The sequence below is a fragment of the Dioscorea cayenensis genome, chromosome 5 (genome assembly GCF_009730915.1).
Source record: "Dioscorea cayenensis subsp. rotundata cultivar TDr96_F1 chromosome 5, TDr96_F1_v2_PseudoChromosome.rev07_lg8_w22 25.fasta, whole genome shotgun sequence".
Classification (NCBI taxonomy): Eukaryota; Viridiplantae; Streptophyta; class Magnoliopsida; order Dioscoreales; family Dioscoreaceae; genus Dioscorea; species Dioscorea cayenensis.
In genome coordinates this window covers 20,209,048-20,232,521 of record NC_052475.1, presented here as the reverse complement: position 1 = coordinate 20,232,521, position 23,474 = coordinate 20,209,048, and the positions used below count along the sequence as shown (strand labels likewise).

The 23,474-nt window shown below is 37.3% G+C and overlaps 1 protein-coding gene across 1 annotated transcript; it reads left to right on the top strand.

Moving 5' to 3' along the window:
* Positions 1-252: 252 nt before the first annotated feature.
* On the top strand, positions 253-20,856 carry LOC120260082 (diacylglycerol O-acyltransferase 1-2-like). The gene is given in 18 exon segments (XM_039267526.1): positions 253-617; positions 703-783; positions 862-935; positions 1,001-1,076; positions 1,797-1,864; positions 2,964-3,087; positions 3,601-3,672; positions 4,152-4,205; positions 4,207-4,257; positions 4,339-4,389; positions 4,391-4,476; positions 5,595-5,676; positions 5,806-5,827; positions 17,688-17,763; positions 18,054-18,196; positions 19,920-20,121; positions 20,205-20,243; positions 20,775-20,856. Coding segments are annotated over 18 exon segments (1,725 nt in total). The 5' UTR covers positions 253-275.
* The last annotated feature ends 2,618 nt before the right edge of the window (positions 20,857-23,474 follow it).

Sequence of the window (23,474 nt, the reverse complement as noted above, 5' to 3'; positions counted from 1 at the left end):
CCACTCAACTAAATAAAAAATAAAAAATAACCAATTAGCAGGTGCCAAATGTCAGTTGAAGAGATTATAGAGTACTATTAGTTAAGATTAATATATAGTTATATATGTACGGTGATGTCCTGTCATTGTCATCGAACCGTTGAATTCGGATCTCACAAAATCCGCTAACTGTTATCGGATCCTGTCCAAACCTGACCCGTTTAGTATTCGATAAATTGAAGCTGTGGGCCTGTGGCCACGCCAGCACCGCCGAAGAGGTCGCCGTGGTGAGACCGATGGCGAGCTCCAGAGATCCAGAACCCTCTCTACGCCGCCGCATCACCGTGGTGTCGCCGGAGGACCCCGTATTGGGGACTATCCCGGCGTCTGTTGACTCCACCACCGACTCCGGTGACGATTCCGTTGTGGATACGACCTCGGATCCGGATTTGACAGATGGAGTCGTCAATGGAGATCAGGGCGAAGAGAAGAAGAATCTAGCCTCGGTTTTGGAGGGTGCGGAGGATCGTTCGGGGGCCGAGGGTGGTGTTCCGCCGATGTTCTTGTACCGAGCTTCTGCTCCCGCTCACCGGAGAATGAAGGAGAGCCCTCTCAGCTCCGATGCGATCTTCAAGCAGGTTGGATTTTTGTGGGATTCCGTGTTCTTGCTTGTTTCTTGCTATTGTTGAATATAGTGGAGTGATTTGTACTTGTTAATGACAGAGCCATGCAGGGCTGTTCAATCTTTGTATTGTTGTGCTTGTGGCGGTAAACAGTAGGCTGATAATTGAGAATTTGATGAAGGTTTGTGTTTGTGTAGAATAGGTTTCATTCAAAAAGATGGTTTTTCAGTGGTTGATGTGTTTTGTTCTCAATTTGCAGTATGGGCTGTTGATAAGAGCTGGGTTTTGGTTCAGTTTAGGATCAGTGAGAGATTGGCCGCTCCTGATGTGTTGGTAATGTTTCTTGATCAAGGATTTGTCTTGACTTCTGTAGTTTTGAGGGCTCTTTAATGTTGCAGTTTTTCTCTGCCCGCTTTCGCTCTTGCCGCCTTTGCAGTGGAGAAGTTGGTGTGGAAGAAGTTAATTTCTGAACCAGTAAGTACTTCTCAGACGTCAATCTTCTTAAGTGAATTTGCGTGCCAAGCATCAAAGAGTGAAGAATGTTATCTAATTTATTATGTGGTGCTTGTTTCTCAATTTTGTTTGTGTATCATTTCCATCATTTATCGTAAACATAAAAAAAAAACAAGCAAGGGCAAACTTTATTTAAGTAGACTTGTGCTTTGGTAATCGCATGATAAATGTTTGACTTCAGTTCCATAAGGATTCTGTTAAAAAAAAAATTTCTTTAGAATTCATAAACTTATGATATAAGAAAAATTAAATATTTATAAGCAAATTATGCTGGCCAGCTCCTTAGAATCATCTCTGTATAAGAGGAGGAATGGTGCAGCTCTTGGTACTAGGATATGTTTTGTAGTTGATAACAAGGGAGCCGCTATCTGAAGTTATGTTGTAGCCTGATACATAGAAAATCACGAAGGTTATGTCAAACGAGCACCTAATGTTTATGATTTCCAATGCTGAAATTGTAAACTGAATTAGTTATAGCTTTCTTTTATTCAAGAAATAACTATTGTGGTAGTGTTCAGTATCATGTTGTCATTCTCTAGATTATGCATGGCTGAACCACATCTTTCTCTATCCAAATTTTCTTTCCATTGAAGTTTTAGTTCGGCATATATATAATTAAATGCTCAGCCATTTTATCTTTCCTCAGAATGTCTCAGAAGTGTTTGATGTCATTGGTTGCAGGTTGCTGTTTCAATTCATATATTACTGACGACAGCTGAACTTGTGTATCCAGTTTATATGATATCCAGGTAGTTGTTGTCCTTATAATTTTTCTATCATGGAGTCTCTTTTTTTTTCCTAAAATTACTTTTGTGAGCTTTGTTTTTTTTTTTTTTCGCAACCGGGTTCCCTTTTTCTTAAATTGTATAATAGTATGATTTGTTGCATATAACTTATATTATACCAACTAATGGTTTTCATTAACTCACAGTTCACCTAACTCTGGACTATGTCCATGGGCACAGTGGAACTAATATCCACTCTTAATAAGAAGATTACATTGTTTAATGAATATATTACCTCTACTATGAACTTGAGAATATAACCCTATGTTAATGGGATTTAACCTTTGCTAACACCCACTCGATTGGTAAAGTTTTAAACTAATTATGGACTCTTGAAAAATGCACAAAATTTTTTCGACACGAGATCGCCATGAAGGACGAATGGCTCATATGTTCTCTGGTCCAAGAAAAGCACACACCTTTTCTTACAACAGTTGCATGGAGACATGACAATCAAAGTAAAACTAAACAAAATTAACACACCGAAGCTAGCACAAGAGAAGACTAAGGTTTACGAGGTTCAGCAATGTGCCTCCTCCTTGGAGTATGACCAAGATGCTCCTCTCCATTATCAAATCATAAAGAAAATCGCAATAAGTAAACCCTGGCTGCCTTATGGAACCCTTGTATAGGTAAGCTCATGCCAGCATAACCCACGTTTCCTCAGTCTTTTAGGATAGTGCTAAATGATATATTTCTCATCTCTAAGTATGTGTGAGCACTGTGAGAATCAATTTACATTTTAGTGGGTAATTTTATATCTTTAATGCAACCATATTTAAATTTAGTTTATGCATCCAGATATCTTGTTTAGAATTTTTTATCAACTTATTTATCTGCACTTTTTTCTTTATTCTGACATATGTTTTTGTGTACAAGCATAATTGAGAGGGATTCATCAGTGGTAGTCAGTTATAACTAATTTGGAGAAGATGCTAAGTGCAAGTCAGTTAAATAATTTATGTAGTTTAGGTGGAGATTGCTCATCTTCTATGCATCTTCTTTGCAAAATTATATAATGCAATGTGATATGTGAATAACTTATGATTTGATTGCTTTGCAGGAGTGATTCTGCTGTTTTGTCTGGTCTTGTACTAATGCTTTTTACCACCATTGTTTGGTTGAAGCTTGTGTCATATGCACATACAAATTATGATCTGCGCAATTTTCCGGACTCTGATAATAAGGTAATATACTCCTGGCGTTTAGTTATAGGTCTCAGTTCTAGTATTCATTATATACCAACATATGCTAAGCTGGTGCTGGAATCATTTTTCCAAATAAATAAAATAAGATGAGAAGTTAAGAAGCCCATCCTGGCTATTTGATGAAAATCAAAGTGACATCATGCTCTTCGTCTGGGTCTGTTCAATATTTGTAGCATGCAATCTTTGTCAGGGGATCATGAGGAGGGTTCAAATTTGTCTTGATTTAGTAAAATGATTAGATTTTACATTGATATAGTATGAGTTATTTGAGGGGACAAAATGAATGAGTTCTAGCATGCACTTTGTTTCATTTCTCCTTTTGTTATGTTTGCTTGACTAAAATATTTGCTGTCTGATGTACATTTAGGCAAAGCATTTTTTCCCCATTTTTATATATTATATTATCAGATATCAAGTCAATTCCTGTAATCTTCTCATTGCAAAAGTCTCTCTCATAATATTAGGGGAGTGCATCCCCCTGATTACCTACAGAATTATTATACTCAAGGTGTTGACTTTCAAGGCTTGGCATATTTCATGGTGGCCCCCACACTTTGTTATCAGGTACTTGTTTTTCTTGGTTATATAATATTTTCAGGTTTTATTTGAAGTTCAAACAATTGTGAAGATAATTACATATTATAGCTTAATAATTGGCCTTAGCACCTGTCATTTTTATAAGTTACCACAATTTGTACTTGGCTAGTGTATTTACCTTTCATCGATTTACTCAAAATAGTGAAACTATAAAATGAAGCTTTATATTTCTCTCAATATCTATTCTTCACTTGTTTTTCATGTTAGTCACTGTGAATTCATGTTGATATATGTTTTGCTTTATGTTATTTTAATCTAATGCACAATATTTAATTCTTTTCTGCTGTAGCTTTTTACTCATCTATTATTTTTACCTTTTCTCACAATCATCTTCAAAACTTCACAATATGACATTTCTTAGAATTTATGTACTATGTTTCACTATCTATGCCCTTCTATGTATTCTTTTCTGTTTCAGTTGATCTTATTTATTAATATGAATGTAGCCCAGCTATCCTCGTACAACATCTATAAGGAAGGGGTTAGTGACCCGTCAAATCTGCCAAGTTGAGTGATATTTCATGGGAGCTGATGGGCTTCATTATCGAGCAAGTAAGAAGTGTGCTTATTGCTTTTGTTTGGAACTTAATCTTGTGTGATTCTAAGCGAAACTTGTGGAAAGAGCTCTCGCAGTACATTAATCCTATTGTCAAGAATTCTCAACATCCACTGAAAGGAGACTTCTTTATATGCTATAGAGAGAGTGCTGAAGCTATCAATTCCAACTTTGTATCTGTGGCTTTGCATGTTTTATTGCCTTTTCCATCTTTGGTGAGTCAGTGTAACCTTATTTGTTGGTTTTGTTTTTGCATTTCATAAGTCTATTGTTTGTCAAAACATAAAAGTAGGGGCTTTCATCTGTCATATCGAAGTGGTTTGTAACTTTGTAATTGATGAATTTTATGCTTTGGTTACTGAATTCATTTGCACTTATTTGGGAGCCTTTTATATTTTGCTTCTTTTAATAAAGTTCTATTTTACTGAATTCATTGTTGTATTTTTGCCATTCAGGGTTTTGAGTGACTAGTACTATAGCATGATAATGCAGAAGAGGAAATTGAGTTTTCAATTGAATATGTAGCTGCTTAAAAGAAATCATTTATCTTGAAACTTTACAGAATACATGTAAATAGTGATGCAAAAGCCTGATAAGTGAAACATACTATATTTAAGAATTTATTGCAAACTTAAGATCATATCATCTCTAGATCAATGTAGTGCTCTGATTATGCATTGGAAAATCCATCAAGCATTGCTTAATATTGGTATTCGGACAATTCAAGATGAAGAATGATTATGATATTTGCTTTATCATTTCAAGGTGCCTAAGTTGCTTTCTTGACACAAATAGCTCATTGTTGTCCATTTCAATTGAATGATAATGCAGAAGAGGAAATTGAGTTTTCAATTGAATATGTAGCTGCTTAAAAGAAATCATTTATCTTGAAACTTTACAGAATACATGTAAATAGTGATGCAAAAGCCTGATAAGTGAAACATACTATATTTAAGAATTTATTGCAAACTTAAGATCATATCATCTCTAGATCAATGTAGTGCTCTGATTATGCATTGGAAAATCCATCAAGCATTGCTTAATATTGGTATTTGGACAATTCAAGATGAAGAATGATTATGATATTTGCTTTATCATTTCAAGGTGCCTAAGTTGCTTTCTTGACACAAATAGCTCATTGTTGTCCATTTCAAATGACAATTCCCTGTTGGGCAACCTTTATAAATAAAAATTCGAAAATTTCAATCTTTTGTATCATGCATGAAATTTTCCACCTCATTGGACTAGCATTGTGGATTTTCTTTTCCCAGCAGCTTAATATCTTATTTTTGTTACTACTATTGCTTATTTCAGTTTAGCATTTTAAACACAGGTTAAATATTCTTGGTGAGCTTCTTTGTTTTGGTGATCGTGAGTTTTATAAAGATTGGTGGAATGCAAAAACAGTTGAAGAGGTTCAATGAAATATATTTTCGTCATATAAGTATTTTTATTTGTTTTATTCCCTTATAATGACCATGTAAAACTGTCCTTTCTGAACTTTCTTTCCTTCTTTTTGCATGCCTTCTTTGGGATGGTGTCAGTACTGGAGGATGTGGAACATGTGTATTTCTATTTTCCTATTTAAGTATATCTCAAAGGAATTTAGTAAAATGTTGTGCATCCCCATTAAGATGTGCTGATTCCATTGATCTTGTTAACTACCAGTTTGAGAACATACCTTGCCATCATCATATTGATTGTTTTTGTTTTTAATCATACATGTAAATTAGAGATGTTCAATTGTAAAGCCATAACCACTTCCTTTATCTGATTTTTTTTTGTTATTGAGAAAATTGTTGTTACAAATTTATGATAGTAGCTTTCTCAAGAATTATTAAAATATGAGAATATTTTGACTCCATCTGTTTTTGCTCTTTTTCCTTTTCAAAACTAACATTTTCTGTTTTAAAGATGTGATAATTTTGGATACATTCATGATGTCTTTGTACAGCCACCCGATTCTTGAGGGCGTTATATTTCTTTTCATTCAATGTGGTTTATGATTAGAATTTTCATATCTTCACATGGAACTCCTTCTAATAATTGCTATGCAACTAGGAAAGTCAGGAGGCCCAAAGTTTAATGACACCAATGAGAATTTTGAGTTTGACTTGATTACATCTAGTTATATCCTTATTTCTTACCCATCCATATTTATATGATCTATAATTTTATATATGATAAAAGTTTGTTATAGGTACTTATTGTGACCTCATGGCAAATTTAGTTGTTTATCTTTCTTTCTTTTCTTTTCCTGGCATAAAATCTGTATCGGTAATGTTTGCATGATTAGCTTGGAAAATCTAGTAACTATAACTGCATTCCTTTGTTTATGTATTTAGTTTTTGTCTATTACTGATGAAACAATAATTTATCACAGCCTGTTCACAAATGGATGATTCGGCATATTTATTTTTCCTTGGCTTATGGAAATGGTATATCAAAGGTATTGGTTTTATGTTTTCTAACTTGTAAAATTATAGGTAGTATTATCCATTTTATTTTTATACTCTATATAGATGGAGCCTCCATGCCTTTCTCTGTGGAGGAGAATACATCTTTCATGTCATTTCATATATATATATATATATATATATATATATACTATATTCAAGTGTTACGAAAGTGTGTTTACAGATCTTGTGTTTATTCAAAGGGCAGGACTAAGTGGAAGAAGATTGGTTAGAAGTTTTGAAGTTTGAATTTGGCTTGGAGGAGAGCTTTTTACCTTAGTTTGACCTAATTTTGACTTAATTAATTCTAATTAAAATAAATAATCTCGCCCAATATTATATTTTCTTAATTAATGTTTTAGCATTTATTAATGATTTTTAACATTAGTAGTATTATATTTTTAATTAATTAAATTTTTTTAAAAAAATGTTATTCCAATTCCAAGCTATTCAATAGGTGGCGTTTGATTAGAGAGGTGGGAATAACTTGGAATAAAGTAGGCCAATCAAACATTGCGGAGAGTCATATAAGTATAAGGCTTTGATTAGTAGTTGCATGACTGTGAACCAAACCTTATCTTGTTTGTGTGCTTGGTACTTTTAAATTTTATGGATGCTTACTTTGAATGTTGGAGACTGTTCTTTTCGACACATTTAAGGTAATAAATCAGATAGATTGCATCCTATATTAAAATTTTTGGTGATTATAAACCTAAAAAGCGCTAGCATTTCATTCATAATAAATTCCTTTCTTCTAACACCATGATTGCAACAATTGTATATGTTGATCCAGATACCTTGAAAGTTTGTAAATCCTGGCCTCATTAACAGAGCAAATTTGGACTTGTTAACAGATGAAAACTCGAATGCTTTTTCAATCAACTGCTTTTGCTCGTGGGAGCTGTTATTATAAAAATCTTAACATATGACTCCACCGCAGTGGAAGTTGCTAAGGTCCTAATTCCCTATTTCTGCTGTCATTTCACATGAGGTATATTTATACAATCGGTCTTGGTTTGCAATTGTGAATTTTGCACAAACGACTTTATCCTAACTATACTGCTACATTCTGCATGACTTGCATGAATTCGCCATGTAGATCTTACTATGTCCTGGTTTGTGATAAGAATAACTGATGCCGCCCAGCTAAGCTGCACTGTCCATTCAATTAAGTGTTCCTCTTTTTTATTTAGGTAAATAAAGATTATAGGAGAAAATGTCCCTTTATAGAAAGCAATAAAGTTGAAAACATGCAATTGGGGTCATTCCAATGGAAAACTCATTAATAATTGGCAGAAATAAATGATGAGCAAGCTTCCACCATGTTAACCAATTTAATACTTATTAGTTGGGTCCCAGGCCAACAACTTTAACTCATATTTAATTTCCCAAACATCCTGAATCTCCCACTGATGGAACATCTGCGGATTCCTCGGCCAACAAATTGATTTCCGCCAACCTGAACCGCCATCATCTCAGCTATCGGCATCAAGCCTGCTTTCTGAGCTCCTCGATCTTATGCCTGTAAACCCCATCCTGATTTTGCAGATAAATCACATTGTTTCTACTTGTTTAGCTATTTCATAAAACACCTTATTCAATCGGTATATAGAAGTTAGATTTGCTCTAGATGAAGCCAAGCGTCTATAAGAGATAATGAAAAGATGATAGAATCCTATTAAAGGCCAAATAATTATGATGAGAGGGAATCTTGATATCTTGTTTAGTCACACTATGAATGTTATTCCTGTTTCAAATTCATGTTTATCAGTATTGGGTGGAAGATTTTATTTGCAGCAATATAGATAGCGCAACAGTATCACGCCATCCCAGGATATCAAAGATGTAGTGGAAACTAAGACTCCGCCTGCAGAATTGCACTAAAATCTCAGCTACTCTACGGGGGCAGGGAGGGCGAAGATTGCACCAGGGTAAGTAAATGTTCCAAAGTGCTGTATTTTGTCAGCTTTTTGTCAAGGTTTTACCCAACCAATTGTGGATAATTGCTTTCATGATCTGATTGGTAAATTGATGGACTATTTTAAAATAGATCAATATTGAGTCTGATAATAGGGTTGTATTAGCATAAAATATTGTTAAACAAGGGATTCTAAATTGTTTTGTACCTCTTTCGAGATCTCTCCAATTTTAGCATTCTGGATGATTGCATAGCCATTTAATCCCTCTTTCTTTTGAGCCAAATTTGATTTTTCATTATCCTGCAAAACCAAATTCTTTTCTGTTTTGTTTGTTGTCTATGTTTCCGTAATTACTTAAGCACTCATTACTGTAATCAATGGACTGCATTTGTTCCTTTGTCGCCTCACCTCTGTTATGTCTAATATGGGTCAGCAAGTGCTTACCAGAATATGTTGAAACTAAAAGATACCACGATTATCAAACCTGGTTCTTTTTGTGATATTAGGTATTGGCTTTTATGAGTTTGTGCTCCGTCTCACATAAGCTGTGAATCTAGTGTTCTTTGGTGAGTTTTGGCATGAGTTCTTTTTCTTTCTCTCTCTCTCCTGCGATCACAAACCACTTCCTCGTAGTACGACAGATAGTGTCGTGCTGTTCAAGCACATATCTCAAGTTCTGGGCATTTATAGAGGATGATGTTTTCAGGTAAACTCTTTATGCATGAGGCGATTGTACCATGGCACACATTGAGCCTGCTCTCTCTCTAAAACGAAACAAGAAACTTTAGCTCTCAGTGTGACATATATTGTTAAAATTCTGGTATTGTTCTAGTCCTTTTGTAGTTTTATGTCTTCCTTCTTGCTTATGCTGTTGTGGACTTACTCATTAAATCTAGACATGAAAGCTACCAAGTGACACCTGAAACTTTTAACTAGGATAACGAGCCTTTTAAGCTACTTTTCAGCCTCTTGGTACAAGTTTGAAGGAGTGCGGTAATTCACCATGGTCATATTTCGTATGCAGATTTTCTTCTTCGCAAAATTAATTTTTAACCATTATAAAAGTGCAATATTGGCTGCTCTCTGAGTTAGAATAAGAAGTGCAAGTTATTATGGGATCTGTATCATCAGAGCAAAAGACCCACCTGCCATGGACAAAACTTATGTTTATTGTCTCTTAGATGCATCAATTTCTTTTAGGTTTTCAACTTTGGACACAGTAATGGTGTATAAAATCTCAGAGTTTATAACGTAATCCCCATCTACCCTGGTGCACAGGTCTCAGTAGTTGGGCTCATTCAGCGCCATACAATGTTACCAGATATGTGCGGATTTATCGAGGACGCGCATATGCCGCATAGTGTCACGCAGAAGTTCATAAGGGGCAGTGTCCATGGAGTCAGGCCATTCAGTCACACAATCAATCATTTGGATGTTCACCAACACTGCCGCTTATGCGGTGACATCACATAAGCGCTATGCTGGCTAGTGCCACCTCATCACCCAAAGCTTTGGTAGACGACTATTAACACATCTCAGTGAATGGCTGGGAGTGGCAAACAGCCACAATAGAAATCATTGTTGCGATACACATGCAGATGACGTCACAAATTGCTACTTTCTTTACTTGATCTCTCTCAAATTCCATGCGTGGTGAGGCATGGCCAAGTCTCACTGAATTTTGCATCGGGGCCTGCCTCCCAAAATGTCATAGGACCATGTGTAGAAAGACAAGTGTTTCGCTGGAGAGTCATTTATCTCTAACAATATCTGCAAATATTTCTTTGATTTCATTTATGCGTATTGTTATGTAGCAGTTAATCGAACACCATAGCGTATACGATGATGACGAGGTTATGTTAGGTAAATGCAAAGGTTTCTTTTATATGTAGAAAATTTCAGGTTATGCAACTTGCAGCATGCACTGCCTTATGTTATATCCTTGTGCATGCACCTTAATATTATTGAAAACAATCGCAGAATGTAACTCCTGTGTCAGTTTGAAATTATTATTGTTTTCTACCGAGCATAGAGAATCCCTTATTTCTTTCCTTGTATAACATTTTATTTATCTCATCTGTCCAGATTCCCCTTGTTATCTCTCGATTTCGAAAATACCTCCAAAGTAAATTCAAAGTTCCATGGTATGCCATTGTTTGCTAAGCTAATTGCTGCTACTGCAAATAATTTTTAACTTCGTGTGTGCTTTTCAGTCTATAATTCATGCATTGTTAAAATCCCTTTGTGTTACTATACATCGGATGCATTGTACTGTGTACCTAGGTAGGAAATATGATCTTCGGTCTCTTCTTCTGCATTCTCGGACAAACCTCATGATGTGCATCCTACTGTACTACCATGATGTGATGAAACAGGAAAGCAAGAAGAAACAATGCAGCTCCCCATGCCCATCCATTCTCAAGGAAGGTCAAATAGAGATAAAAATGAGGTGCACACCCATAATTCATCAATACCGTGCCACACATCATCGTCAAGCTGGTATGCTTGGTGCACTCCTTGCAGTCCGTGTATGTATGTTCTTCAATATGGTAGTAATGTCTCACTTTGTGTTCTAAGGATCACTTGTGCAGATAGGCTCATGGAAGCTCATACCAAACATTGAAGTAGGTGCTGTTCTCCTCCTGAATTAGGATTTGACGAATTATTGTAAATTTTCTAATGAAAGTAGCTCTCAGACCGTAAATTTTCTGACAAAGTTGTTTCAGACACAGTGTTGCCTCTTCTGGTATCTGTTGTTGCTTGAATATGCAGTAAATTAACGTGTAACTTTGACTTCCCGAAGCGAATTCTTTGTTTGCTCGTGCCAGCTTCAATGGATTTTGATGTTTCTCCTGCATTGTAAATTACTGTGATCTGGTGGTAGCATCTGCTACAAGGAGTTATGTCTAGGCTCAAGTTCCAAACTCAATTGATCGACAAAATGCAGGAAAAATTAAAGTTAGATATATATATATATATATATATATATGAGCAGACATGTTTGCTGGATACATAGCAGAGGGAGCACAGGAAAATCAAGAAATTCTGCTTATCCCCTCTATTTTGGAATAAATTGATTTATGTCGATCTTTCATGCGGTCCAAACAAACTGGCCTATTGCTGTCATTAAAATTATTGAGATAAATAGGAAAACAATGTCATCCTCGATGCCAGTCTGGTCTTTCAGAAAATGGACATGTCTAATGGTCATGGTTCGGATGGCGGACCTTTATACCTGATATAATTAGGGTTTCTCTTTGCACATGCCCCCATAAAGCTTCATAATTAGAGAGAGATTTGCGACATGCAACGTAGGTTCAACAATTTTCTATGTTATTCTCTCTTCTCGGCCTGAAGACATTCATTCGCCCGGAAGACAAATTAAAGTGACCGCCAACCCACCCTGGGGTTCATTGGCACACGGTCGCCGATAGGAGCCTCACCGAGCCATGAGAGTCTCAGCCTCCTGGTCGGTGCACATTTCCTGGAGCTGCGATGAGTGATTGTGCACGGTGGCTCATGAAATATGGTCTCACTGACCACCCTGAGGCTTGTGCACGCCCCGGCTCAGCGCCCACCCCCGCCTTCCTCCTAAATTAAAAAGGACCTGACTGTGGTCTTACTTAAACGCAGGGTAAAAATATTAGGATAATAATAGAGATGGTAGGTTTTGTCATTAAACACTTAATAGCAAGTATATGAAAATAGCCATGAATTGATCTGTTACGCAACAGAGTGAGGTGTTTAAACAATTTCATTTGAATAAAATTGTTGGCCATCGACTATATTTACTTATACAAGTTATCCTGGGATCGCTCATAGAACATCTCTAGTACTTTCCACCCATTCTCGATCGTGCACCTCTTCCCAAAATAAGTTAGCTGTTTCCATCGCTCTTTGTCTACATGAAACTATTTAAGCAAGTATCGCACTTTCCTACTACATGCTCATTCTGCATGAAAGTGCCGAGGTTTTCTCTTATTGAACTGAGCTGTGATTTTCAAACCAAATCCATTTCTGTGATTCTTTTATAGCAGGTGCGTGAGTGAGCCAATTTTATAAAAACTCGCATTCTTTTCGATTTCTTCGTAAAGTAGCTCATACAACTCTCACCTCATGACACCTAAACGAGTGTCTCTATTTTCAACTTAAGTAGGTAGAAATGATATCACCTGCTCACCACATAATTTGCATACCAGATCACTTTTTCCTGAAACGAAAAGCCTCCTTTAGTGGTAAAATGTCAGACTCAAACATCGGTAATTTCATGGCCAAATTATTGTGCATACATAGAAAGGACGACTTTCACGCGGCATCCGTGAAATTTAAAGTTTTCAAACACTAATTTCTACCGCTTAGATGTCTAGCGACGCTCATTGTGCTAGCACAGTGATGCAGATCATTTGCTTTACAACCAGAGATGGCACACCTATACCCGGCCCAACCCGCAATCTCGACTCCCACCCTGAAGTTTTGATCGTGGTACCCGCTCTGACTGCCCGGAGCCTGTTCGGCCCGTAAACCCCGATTTGTACTGATACGGGTGGTGGGCGAGATTCTGGTCACACCACCCGTACTCCGATACCTGCATTCGACCGAAAATTAGTAAATCACTAAAATATTTATAATATATATATATATATATACACACACATATATACTATACTAATATGCTTCTACAACTTCACAATTTAGGGTGTATTTTTCTCTCTTGTTTGGTCTTGTAATTATATACTACCTTATTTTATTTTATTTTATATTATAATTACTTTTGAAGTTATATAAAAATAATATATTTTTATTAATATATTATCAGTAGCAGCACCCGCGCTGTGGTGCCCGACCATTACCTTCGGCAAGGGTGCTGGTGTGGCTCGATTTTTCAAACCCGGCCTGGTCTGGGTCCTGCGTGCATGGCAGAGATCCGGCGACGGCACGTGGTACCACATCCGGCCTCACCCGACCGCCGCTTAACATCCCTATTTACAACCGAATGGGTGCAGACTGCTTTGAAGCAGTATCATTTGCTCTCACATTTAAATTGAACTTGCATCTCACCGAACTGTTACTACTGCATCCCACTCTAATCTCTCTCTCATATTCACTTTCTGTGTCTCAGATACACAATATAAAAGTGAAATGAGGATTTTTCATGGATCATATACATACTATGCTCTTTTGCAAGGCAGATGTGCAACAATCCAGGACAAAAACATCAGTATAAGAAACTAGTACACTTGTCTCCTCTCTCCTCTCAGGCTCTCCTTGCTATATCACCCTCGATTGGTGGTCCTCTCTGACCTTGCTGCTTTTCTTCTCCGAGATCAAATTCTTCTGAAGGTGCGTCAAACCCTAGAATCTGAGAGAACACATCCTTCTCTTTCTTCCTTGATTTTTGATGTTCTGCAAGGATTCGTGCTCGATCGAAACACACAAGGCCCTCCAAAAGGTGAGCTCTTTCTAATTTGTTTGTTTTGGAGTTTGAATCTTGGATTGTGAAGTGGGACGAACCGCGTTGGGAGTAAGTTCCGGGCTTGGTCGCAAAGATCGGGAGTGGTTCCTTCGAGATCTATTTAGGTATATGTATTTTCTCCTGTGCTCTGGATTTTGAGCTCCTAGAGTGTGTGTGGAGAGTGTGCTCATTTGTGGAATTTTCAACTGGTTCACTTTTGTTTGGCTAGGTGCTAATATTCAAACGAACGAGGAAGTTGGTGATTAAGCTGGCAAATCTGCCGTCTTTAGATTTATCTTGTGCTTGTGTTTGAGAAATTCTCAGTATGTGTTAAAGTGCTTATGCCTTATTGGTCTTCACGAGAGACTCTCAAAAAGTGAGTGACAGCATTACTAGAATCGTCAGAATACATGCTCTCTTAACACCTATACACAGTGATAAAATTTCCATCTGTCGCACTCCTTCAGGAGTTCTTTGCAAAAGTGATGAGATGGTTTCTTTTAGACTTTAGGACCCTAAAGCTTCTCTATTTTATCTTTGGTCATTTGTTAGTAGAACAGTACTTTGGCTATTGGTGGAGAAAATTTCCAGGTGGCTCGTGTGTTAAAAGTTTCTATATAGGTGAAATTGGCACACATACATATGATAGAAATATCTTGCCTAATATCTGGAAATCAACTTGTACCGCGCCTGCCCTTGTTAAATATGGCGAATTTTTCGTGTTACAGTAAAGAAAAAGAACGTGAACATTTGATTTTCTTCATTGAGTCAAATTAGTGGAAATGCCCTGCCAAGCTCTGACAAAATCTTTCCAATTATACGTAAATTAAGAAGTGAAAATATCGCTTGTTTACCAGTGCTTGGAAGTTGGTAGCTGAAAAATCTTATGGTTTTCGCTACACCAATTTGTTGTTTTTACATGATGCTAGCTGGCACTGTTTTCAGTAGACAGATGTCAGTCCTCAACATTGCTTTCTGGTTGTGGAACCCCAGCCCAAACTACCTGTTTTAATATTTTCCCATCTAGATTTCAAGTGCGATGAACTTGGTCCCTGATCTCGCAGCACGTTTGGGTTTACTTTCTGGCTAGGAGATGTATCACCTAGAGCACCCACATGATAGCTCTGAAAATGGCTATTTGATTGTATAAATGCAAAGCCATATTGCTGGTCAATATTTTGTGAAGCTCAGCTTTTGTATCTGTTTCTATCTTTCCTTAATCCCAGATGCTTTGTCATTGGTGGTCTCTGGTCTGCATCATATTTGTGGTTCTGATTCTTCTGCAAGTTTACAGTGTTAGAGCCTCTGCAAAAGACCTTATCACTGTGCTTTTCATTTTACACTGGAACTTGTTCTGTGGGCTGCAACACTGCTATGTGTTCTACGTGAGATGGCTGTACCTCAAATTCAGTCAACACAGATGCCTGCTATGGTTTTAAAATTTATGTAGCATGAAGTCTGTTTTCCTTCTTCATCAGGAAAATGAAGACTAAGCATCCATCGAAGGCTGCTGTATGAATCAAGATTTTATAGACTCTTACAAGGGAGGAAGTCAGGAAGATTGGATCTTTTTCTGTCCTTTTTGTGTGCAAAATGTCTCCTTGAAGCTCTGTCTTCGCTTGATGCTTAAACTCCAACATCTGCAGCTGGTATTCCTAATGTGAGAGATGCGTTTGGTGTTGAGAGTGACTATTATAATGTTCTTCTTGATGGATTTAGTTGGGTCCAAGTCTTGAAGCGATCTCCTTTCCACTTTCGCAGCAGAAAATTTGTCCTTGAAGAACTGTCCTTTATGCTTCCTTATGGGACCAGATGGCACAATTAGTAGGTATTCTGCGCTGCCTTTTTCACAAATTTGTCTTTGTTTCTTCGTCAAGCATTTATCAATTTTTGTAGATCAACCCACTCAGAGCTCTTGTTCATGGAAAATCTTTTCTTGCACCCCGTGATATTAAAACTAGATGGAATTTCTGATGAGCTTGGGAGGAGGAGCAAATCAGTAAAGTGCCTGAGATTTCAGTCCCTAAATGTCCTATCTTTAGATGCCAGATAAGAAAGGTCGCTTAGATACTTTGTCATGGCTCATATTAACAGATTTGTGGCTGGCCAAGAAATATAGATTCATCCACTACATCAAGCTATCATTCCAGTATAGGTAAACTGGTGGTGATTTCTGCTGAGCAATCTGTATTGCCATACTCACTCAGGATTTTGCCAGCTAATATATGAAGATCTCCTTTAACATTTCTCTTTTATCTCCACTCGCACTTTTAGTGCTGATTTCTGTGTAAATATGTTTGAGTATCACTCCTATATCATCATTGTCTATCACTTTCTTCTTGTTTCCAAAGTTATATTAAGTCGTTGTTTGTAATTGTGTGTCGTCCATATATTATGTGCATCTTTATGGACTCATATTGTGTGTTCATGTTTTCCATCAATGTTCCCACATAAATTTGGGGTTTTTGCTGTCTTAGCAGCTTATAGATTGCTCCATCTCTTATGATTTCTGTGTGTACTCATTGTTTTTGATGCGATTGCAAGTGACTTGAGACATTTCTCTTTTCATTGTCAAGTGTTTATTTCTTTTTTGCAGAGAAAACAAGAACTTGACTGGCACTTGCAGATATGCAAGCATGTGACACTCATCTTGGCATTGGTGGTAGAATCCATGCAAATTGGTTTATTAATTTGCTACTTTGTACTGAATCGATATGCTTTTTGCTTATTGGTAGTGCTTTGAGTTATCATCTGTACTACTCTGCTAGGTTCACTATTTATCAGTTGGATTTACCTGGCCATACTATCTTTGAGTTTCTGATGTTTTGTTATTATTATATTTTTATGCCTGTGAACGAAAGCATGGGTGGAGAGATGATTTGGAACTCTCTTTGGATTTGTTCTAAGTGTATTTTTAAGGAGGTGCTTTCTTCCTTGTCGGACGAGCATACTTGCTTTTTAATGTTGTATGCTTATTTTGAGTTTCTTTTTATTTCTCCTGCTGTTATAGTCTTCCCTTGGCAGCCTAAAAAGCTGGAACTAAGAAAACAAAAGTATGAGAAAAATCAGTGAGAAGAAAGTTCGCTCAAACTTCGAGCAGAGGTAAATGTTCTTATTTACAACTGAACATTACGCCGTAGCATTTTGAGTAGGTCGCTGATGAGGGAATGATATATTTTCAGGCTAAGGTCGTGTCATCCTCTCTGAATTTGCATCATATTTCCACTACTGCCGATCTCTCCGCTTTGATGATAAACCGGGATCATGTATATCTTAAGAGAATTTTCCGCAGTGACCTTTTTATCTCGTGAGGTCTGTTTCTTTGAATTTGTGGTTTCCGCTGGAAAACGGGAGAAGGAAAAGTTTGCTGCCGAGTGTGCGTCTAATTACTGAGCTGTTAATTACTCTGGGAAGTGTAACTCGTGGACGTGTATGCCTCTGTGCAGGATTTTCAATTTGACTCATGTTTTTGACTGACCACCAGCGTAGCAGCAGCAGTCACAAATGGCTGGTGCCTTCGCGTTTCTGTGAGATAATTCAATGCTTCTATTTTTACTCTATAATATGCTAATCTTATTTTCTATTGTTCTTCCTTTTAGGTTCTGTTGTCTGGCGTCTCTGGAATGGTTCGCCAGCTGTCTCCCGCAACATGGATAGGCAGCAAGGTAGTTTCCAGTCGAGATGAATGGTGTTAGCATATCTATTGGATGTGTTTTCTTTCATCACTTCTACTTTCTTTTTGTCTGATCAATGGAAAACCATAGAAATCTCACTCACCTCATCTGCTTTTTGTTTTTAATTATTTATCTGTTTTCATTTTATTTTCTGCTACTTCACATTTTCGCTCACGTGAAATTCATGTATGTGGATGTTGTGAGGACTGACCACAGTCTTTGCATGTTCTTCAAGATCTCTAGCCAGGGTTAATTTGTAATACTTTCTGCTGACTCTTCTTTGATGATTAGGCAGGAGGAAGAAGAACACTTTGTCTTCGGCCAGGATCCTTCCTCGGCCGTCAGTGATTTTTGTCTAGCCAGGCTGAACATGGCAGCTCTTTCCAAGCAGAAGCAACCAGTGGTGGTGAATCAGTTGTTCTTAAAGAAGCTAGGTCAGTCCCTGCTCATTCATTGTTTGTACTTTGTCATATATATTGTGTGGATCCAGTGAGTAATTGCTCGGTGGCTTCGACTTGTATACATATATTTTATGGATGGTTGGCCTAGAAGTCGCTCAAGTTTTGATTGAAAGTGGTATGTCGACAATCCTAAAGCTAAAGACAACATGCCGACTATCTCAAGAATAACTGATTAAGTTCTTGATGATTATGTAGCAATTGAGATTTTGATTTCCTTGAGCTTCCCTTTGTCGCAACCTAGCTTTTTTTATTAGCACTTCTTTATCAAGATTTTTCTTCGCCTTTATACCAACCTTTCTTTTGGAAAGTTATGAAATTCTGTAATCAACTAAGCTTGTTCTCAGTATATGTCATTATTTCTCTGGTTCTTTGTTTATAGTTTCTGTAAAATAGTGCTGCTTTCATGGTGTGTGGCTTCTCAGATCAACTAGGATGTGACATATCACTGGGACCAATTTGAAACGGGAATCTATCTGATTATTCCTTTTAGGTCTACTTTTCGACGTGACAGAACTTCTTGGCTGGTTTCTCATGCTCCTGACCTTGAAATGAAATTTTGCGCCGTAGTTGTCCAGTTTAACCTTCTTGGCCGTCTGGCGGATCTCGCAAGGCTTTGTAGCCGCTGTTTCTAAAGGCAGCCGCGACGTAATGGCTGGCAAATGAGGGTGGAACAATCACGCACTCTGCGCTACGAAGCAAGCCTCCAGGAAACTTCCTCAAGAAATTCTCAGGCCTCAGAGAAGTTCTTCACCAGTTGCATCTGTTGAGCCCAGGCGCACTACTTCTGCAGTAGGCATCCATCAAACACTGCAAAACACCTAGTGAATCTACGCTTAGGTATCACTGAGATCTAAATTTCGATGGCAATGAGAAAGTATCACTATTAGAACGCTAGTAGGCTGGAGCAGACTCTTCTAAGTGTAAGAAGACTGTTGGGGCGTGACCAGATTTGTTCAGCTCAAGGCAGAAGCCAATTGAAACGGTGATAAGGGGGTTTATTTTGGGAGCTGAAAGCTGTAAACAATGTTGGAGGCTATGTTTATACAAAAAGAGTGAGAATCCACTTTTGTATTATATGCTTCTATTTCTTATGAGACAGCCAAGGGCTGAATACTGTTTTCACATATTACACATTCAACACTGCAGACACATGAAACTTTAAAGACATTGTACTTGCCAATTGGTTAATTTATTACTTGTTCTTGATCAATGGATCTGTGTTATTGTGGATGTTGTCGCATGTTTCTTTTTGGAAATTAGAGTAAAAGGAACAAGAATAAAAGTTCTTTTTTATCTTCAAAATGTGAAGACAGCATGGGCTAATCTTTTCATTTTCATTTAATCCTACATGAAGCAAAACATTACAGTTACAAAGTTGTGTTTTATGTGCTATAGATATATCCTGATCTCCAGCAGCAATAGCAATGGATGCTGAAAATCCGATACTCCCCAGGAAGGTTGGCTAATATTATTTGCAATGAGCTTGATCGGATGGCGGTACAAAGCCTATTGTCCTTTTATGGTAGTTCTTTGTTGGTTCCCTCTTAACAAGACAGGTATTATTTTCATCATCGTCGCTCAACGCACATTTCTCACCAAGGATTATTGTTCTTCTTCATAAGCGCGAATCCTCCCCATCACTGTCTTCTCTACGCCTGTCTCTACATGTTTTGATCTTTGACAATCCTTCATGTAGTTTCAATCCTTCAGAATTTCGTTATGGCTTCCCGAATGGCTTTTCTTGATCAGAGGAATAGACTCGTGGGCATTACCGCGCACATCGGCGCGCCAGCGGAGGTGGCAGTGGAGGTGGTGTTTCTCTGGACATTCCGCCATGTCAATAGCTTCAATGGTGCTGGCGGTGATGGTTGTTATCATCGAGGCACTGCTCCAACATGGTATCATTAGCATTTCCCGCCACGATATCATCCGGCATTTTCTGTTGATCTGTCTATTGTTATTGATGGTGATGGTTTGAAAGGTACCTTGTTTTGTCGTCGGAAGAGGGAAACATAGTGAGGTGAGATACTGATTGATTTCCAGCCACGAACCATAAGGCGAGGGAGTGAAGCGTGCGATGGATGTCGAAAGTAATGGATTCTGAAGGTATGTTTCTTCCCATGTTCTCTCTTCTTCCTTCTTTGTATCATCTCCTCTTGAAACTGAATTTGATGTAAAGAGATGGCAAAATTGTAAGTTGAGATGTGTTTGTCCTTCCTGTTCTCTTTGTGGTTCTGAGATTTTTAGTTATTTCGTCCAGCAATCAAGGACAGATACCAAATAAGGCGGTATTTCGGTTATAAGCATCAAATAAACTCTGTGACAAGGGCGCTTAACTGAATATTCACAGCATGTTTCAAATTTCATGTTAATACATTCCTCCTCGCCGAAGTCGTAAACAGTTTGTACTGATGCCGGTCGCTTCACCGCCACCGCAAAGACGTCACAGCACCATTTCCCCGAGCCGTGGGGTTTCCTTGATGCAACCTGTAAATGCGTTTGATCAACATCGAGTCCAAAGATATTACATTTATGTTTATTGTATTTGCAGGCACACAGATGACCGATTCTTGAGGCAGAGCCGCCACTGGGTTCTGAAGGAAGATATACCACAAGAATGCCTTCCCGAGTAATCCTTCTCGGCTTCATACAATGCTTCTGTCGTCACAGTGATGATTTCGTCAAGATAGAGCATCTGTTCACTGGTACAAAACCTGGACCGACTCAAGGTTGCATCCCATTTTCAACGGTGAACATATGCTGATAGATTTCGTATATGGTACGATTAGCTGAACATCGTCATGGTTTGTTCAATTTGAATTGAAAATATAAAGATAAAGTTTAACCTGAAATAACAGGGCTTTCTGCAGGTTCAACACAAATGATCTTCAGACGGGTTTTCATCTTGAGATATCGATCGAAACGTTAGAGTGCCTCACCCCAGCCGAACCACACTGCAGTCTCGGCCTCGCTGTATTCTATACTTCGGTCCTGAAAGTTGAATTATTGACAACCAGGCCACCACAAACCAAACAGTGAAATACAAATTTAAATTAAACATATGTTTTACGGTTCTGAAAGTATATGTAGAATTAATTAATATGAAAGTGGTGAACACCGGTTCCCCGTGAAGTGCTTCTGATTTGCTGCGCGATTAGCAAACTGATCAAGAACGAACATCACCGCTTTCAGTTGCTCAATCAATTTGTTCTTGAGCCGAGTTTCGATCTGGTCATTGAGCACACCTAAGTAAGAGTACGATCGTATATTACATTGAATGTTTATTGTTCAATGCATGCTGATTATTAGTCAGAACTAAAATGCTAAATTAATGATATTTAGTTGGTTAGAACTTTAAGATGTTATGATATAGTCATCTTGCTTTTAATTAAAATTATGAAAATGGTAGTTTCTGGTAATGAAGTTTCGAACTAATCATGTTCGATAATGGTCACAAACGTCAACAAATTCTCGAAGATACTATTATTGAAATATTGATACATTAATAAACACAAGAATGTACCTCGTAGATTCCTAATGCAAATATAAATGAAGGAACAATATTTAGTAATACTCTCACCTGTAATTAAAGTTCAGCACCCAGCTCTTCATAGCATCCGCTTATCAATTCTAAAAACAGAGCTTGTGACAATCATGGCGAATCGGTAACCTTTCTGATTGGCAGGTAACATATGCCAAACCATCCCAAGATTTCCACTGGTTGGTTTCAAAGTGTAGTAACACCCCGGTTTTATGATACACCTTTCTTTTCTGCATCTTCTACTGCCTCTACAACCAATAATCACGAGATTAGAATTGAAATTAGAAGAGTACACACTCCAAATTATATCGGCTGTAAATGTTACATATATATATAACAACCAAAAATTGAGTGGCAACATACCCAGAAGTAATTCAAGGTCTTAATAATAGAAGAAAGAGGTACTGATCTAAAGCTCGACAAATTTAATATCCAATCCTCTCATTTTGAACAATATGTTTCAGCTCACCATGGTGTCCAGCCCACAAGCAAGAAGAAAAATTACAACATATAGAAATTTCTATCCATTATTTGATTAACTACAATACTAACAAGTAAAATAATATCATTTAAAAAATATTATTTATTAGTATCATCATTCATCATTACCATGAGATCCACCAGATGAAAGAAACCAGAAACAATGCTTTGTATTGCAACCATTTAGATCTCTTTAATCATATAACCTTCCAAACATTCCAATATAAAAACACTAATTGAACTTCCTGTAAAGAAACAATATTAAGAAAGAACTCAAGATGATGAACAATTAACTAGTGGAATAGAAGCAACTGAAGAATCAAAGAAGAGAGTGAAAAGGAATCAGCAGAGGTAGCTAGAAAACACACACTAAGCATAAATAAGAAGTAGTGTTAATTATCTTTATCATATGAACTTTCTAAACATTCTGAAAATCACTGAGAACAACATAAACAAAGAAGAACCATACAATGATTGAATGGCTTTTGAAACATCTGCAGATTCACCAATACAGGGTGCTGGAAAGAAGTAGAGGCAGTTATGGAAACAACACAAGCAAGCACCAAAAGTAAAACTATAAATCAAAGACAAGTATATGAAAGATATCTGAAGTTATATTCTCCTTCCATCTCCTTCATCTGAAGGAAAAGTGTGGGAAGACCTTTTAACTCTTCCATCTTCACTTTCTCCAATAACTATTGTGTGTATCAATGATTCAGAGAAACTTAACTGCTGGAGTATCGGTCCATACAAAAAAACATCACACATGTAAAGTAGTGATTGAGTTTATCTTGCCATTTGAGTTGTGCTGTCAGCAAGGGAAAAATACAAAACAAACAAACAAACACAAGCAGTTGGGAACTCAAATTACAACTAAAAAATACTTAAAATTGGCAAACATTTACATCATTTTTTTTTATTCTTTACTTTACATTGATTTTCCGGGAATGGCATATAAAGGCCAAACTTAAGGATAGTTTGGAAAGGATCAAGTCATACATCATCCTCAACTGGTTATTCAGTAAAACTTTTGCATAATGCCAATATTTAATTCCTGCCAACATCAGAATAAAATATCCTTCAGAAAGTCATGTTCATGCATTCCTCCCTCACATTGTCAAATAGTTGTGTGTTTATGACCTCCCTACCACCACCGGCGAAGACAGTCACAATCTTTCCCTTTTATACAGTTTGCAGCAACCTGCATTTGTCCAATGAAGTCAAATGAAC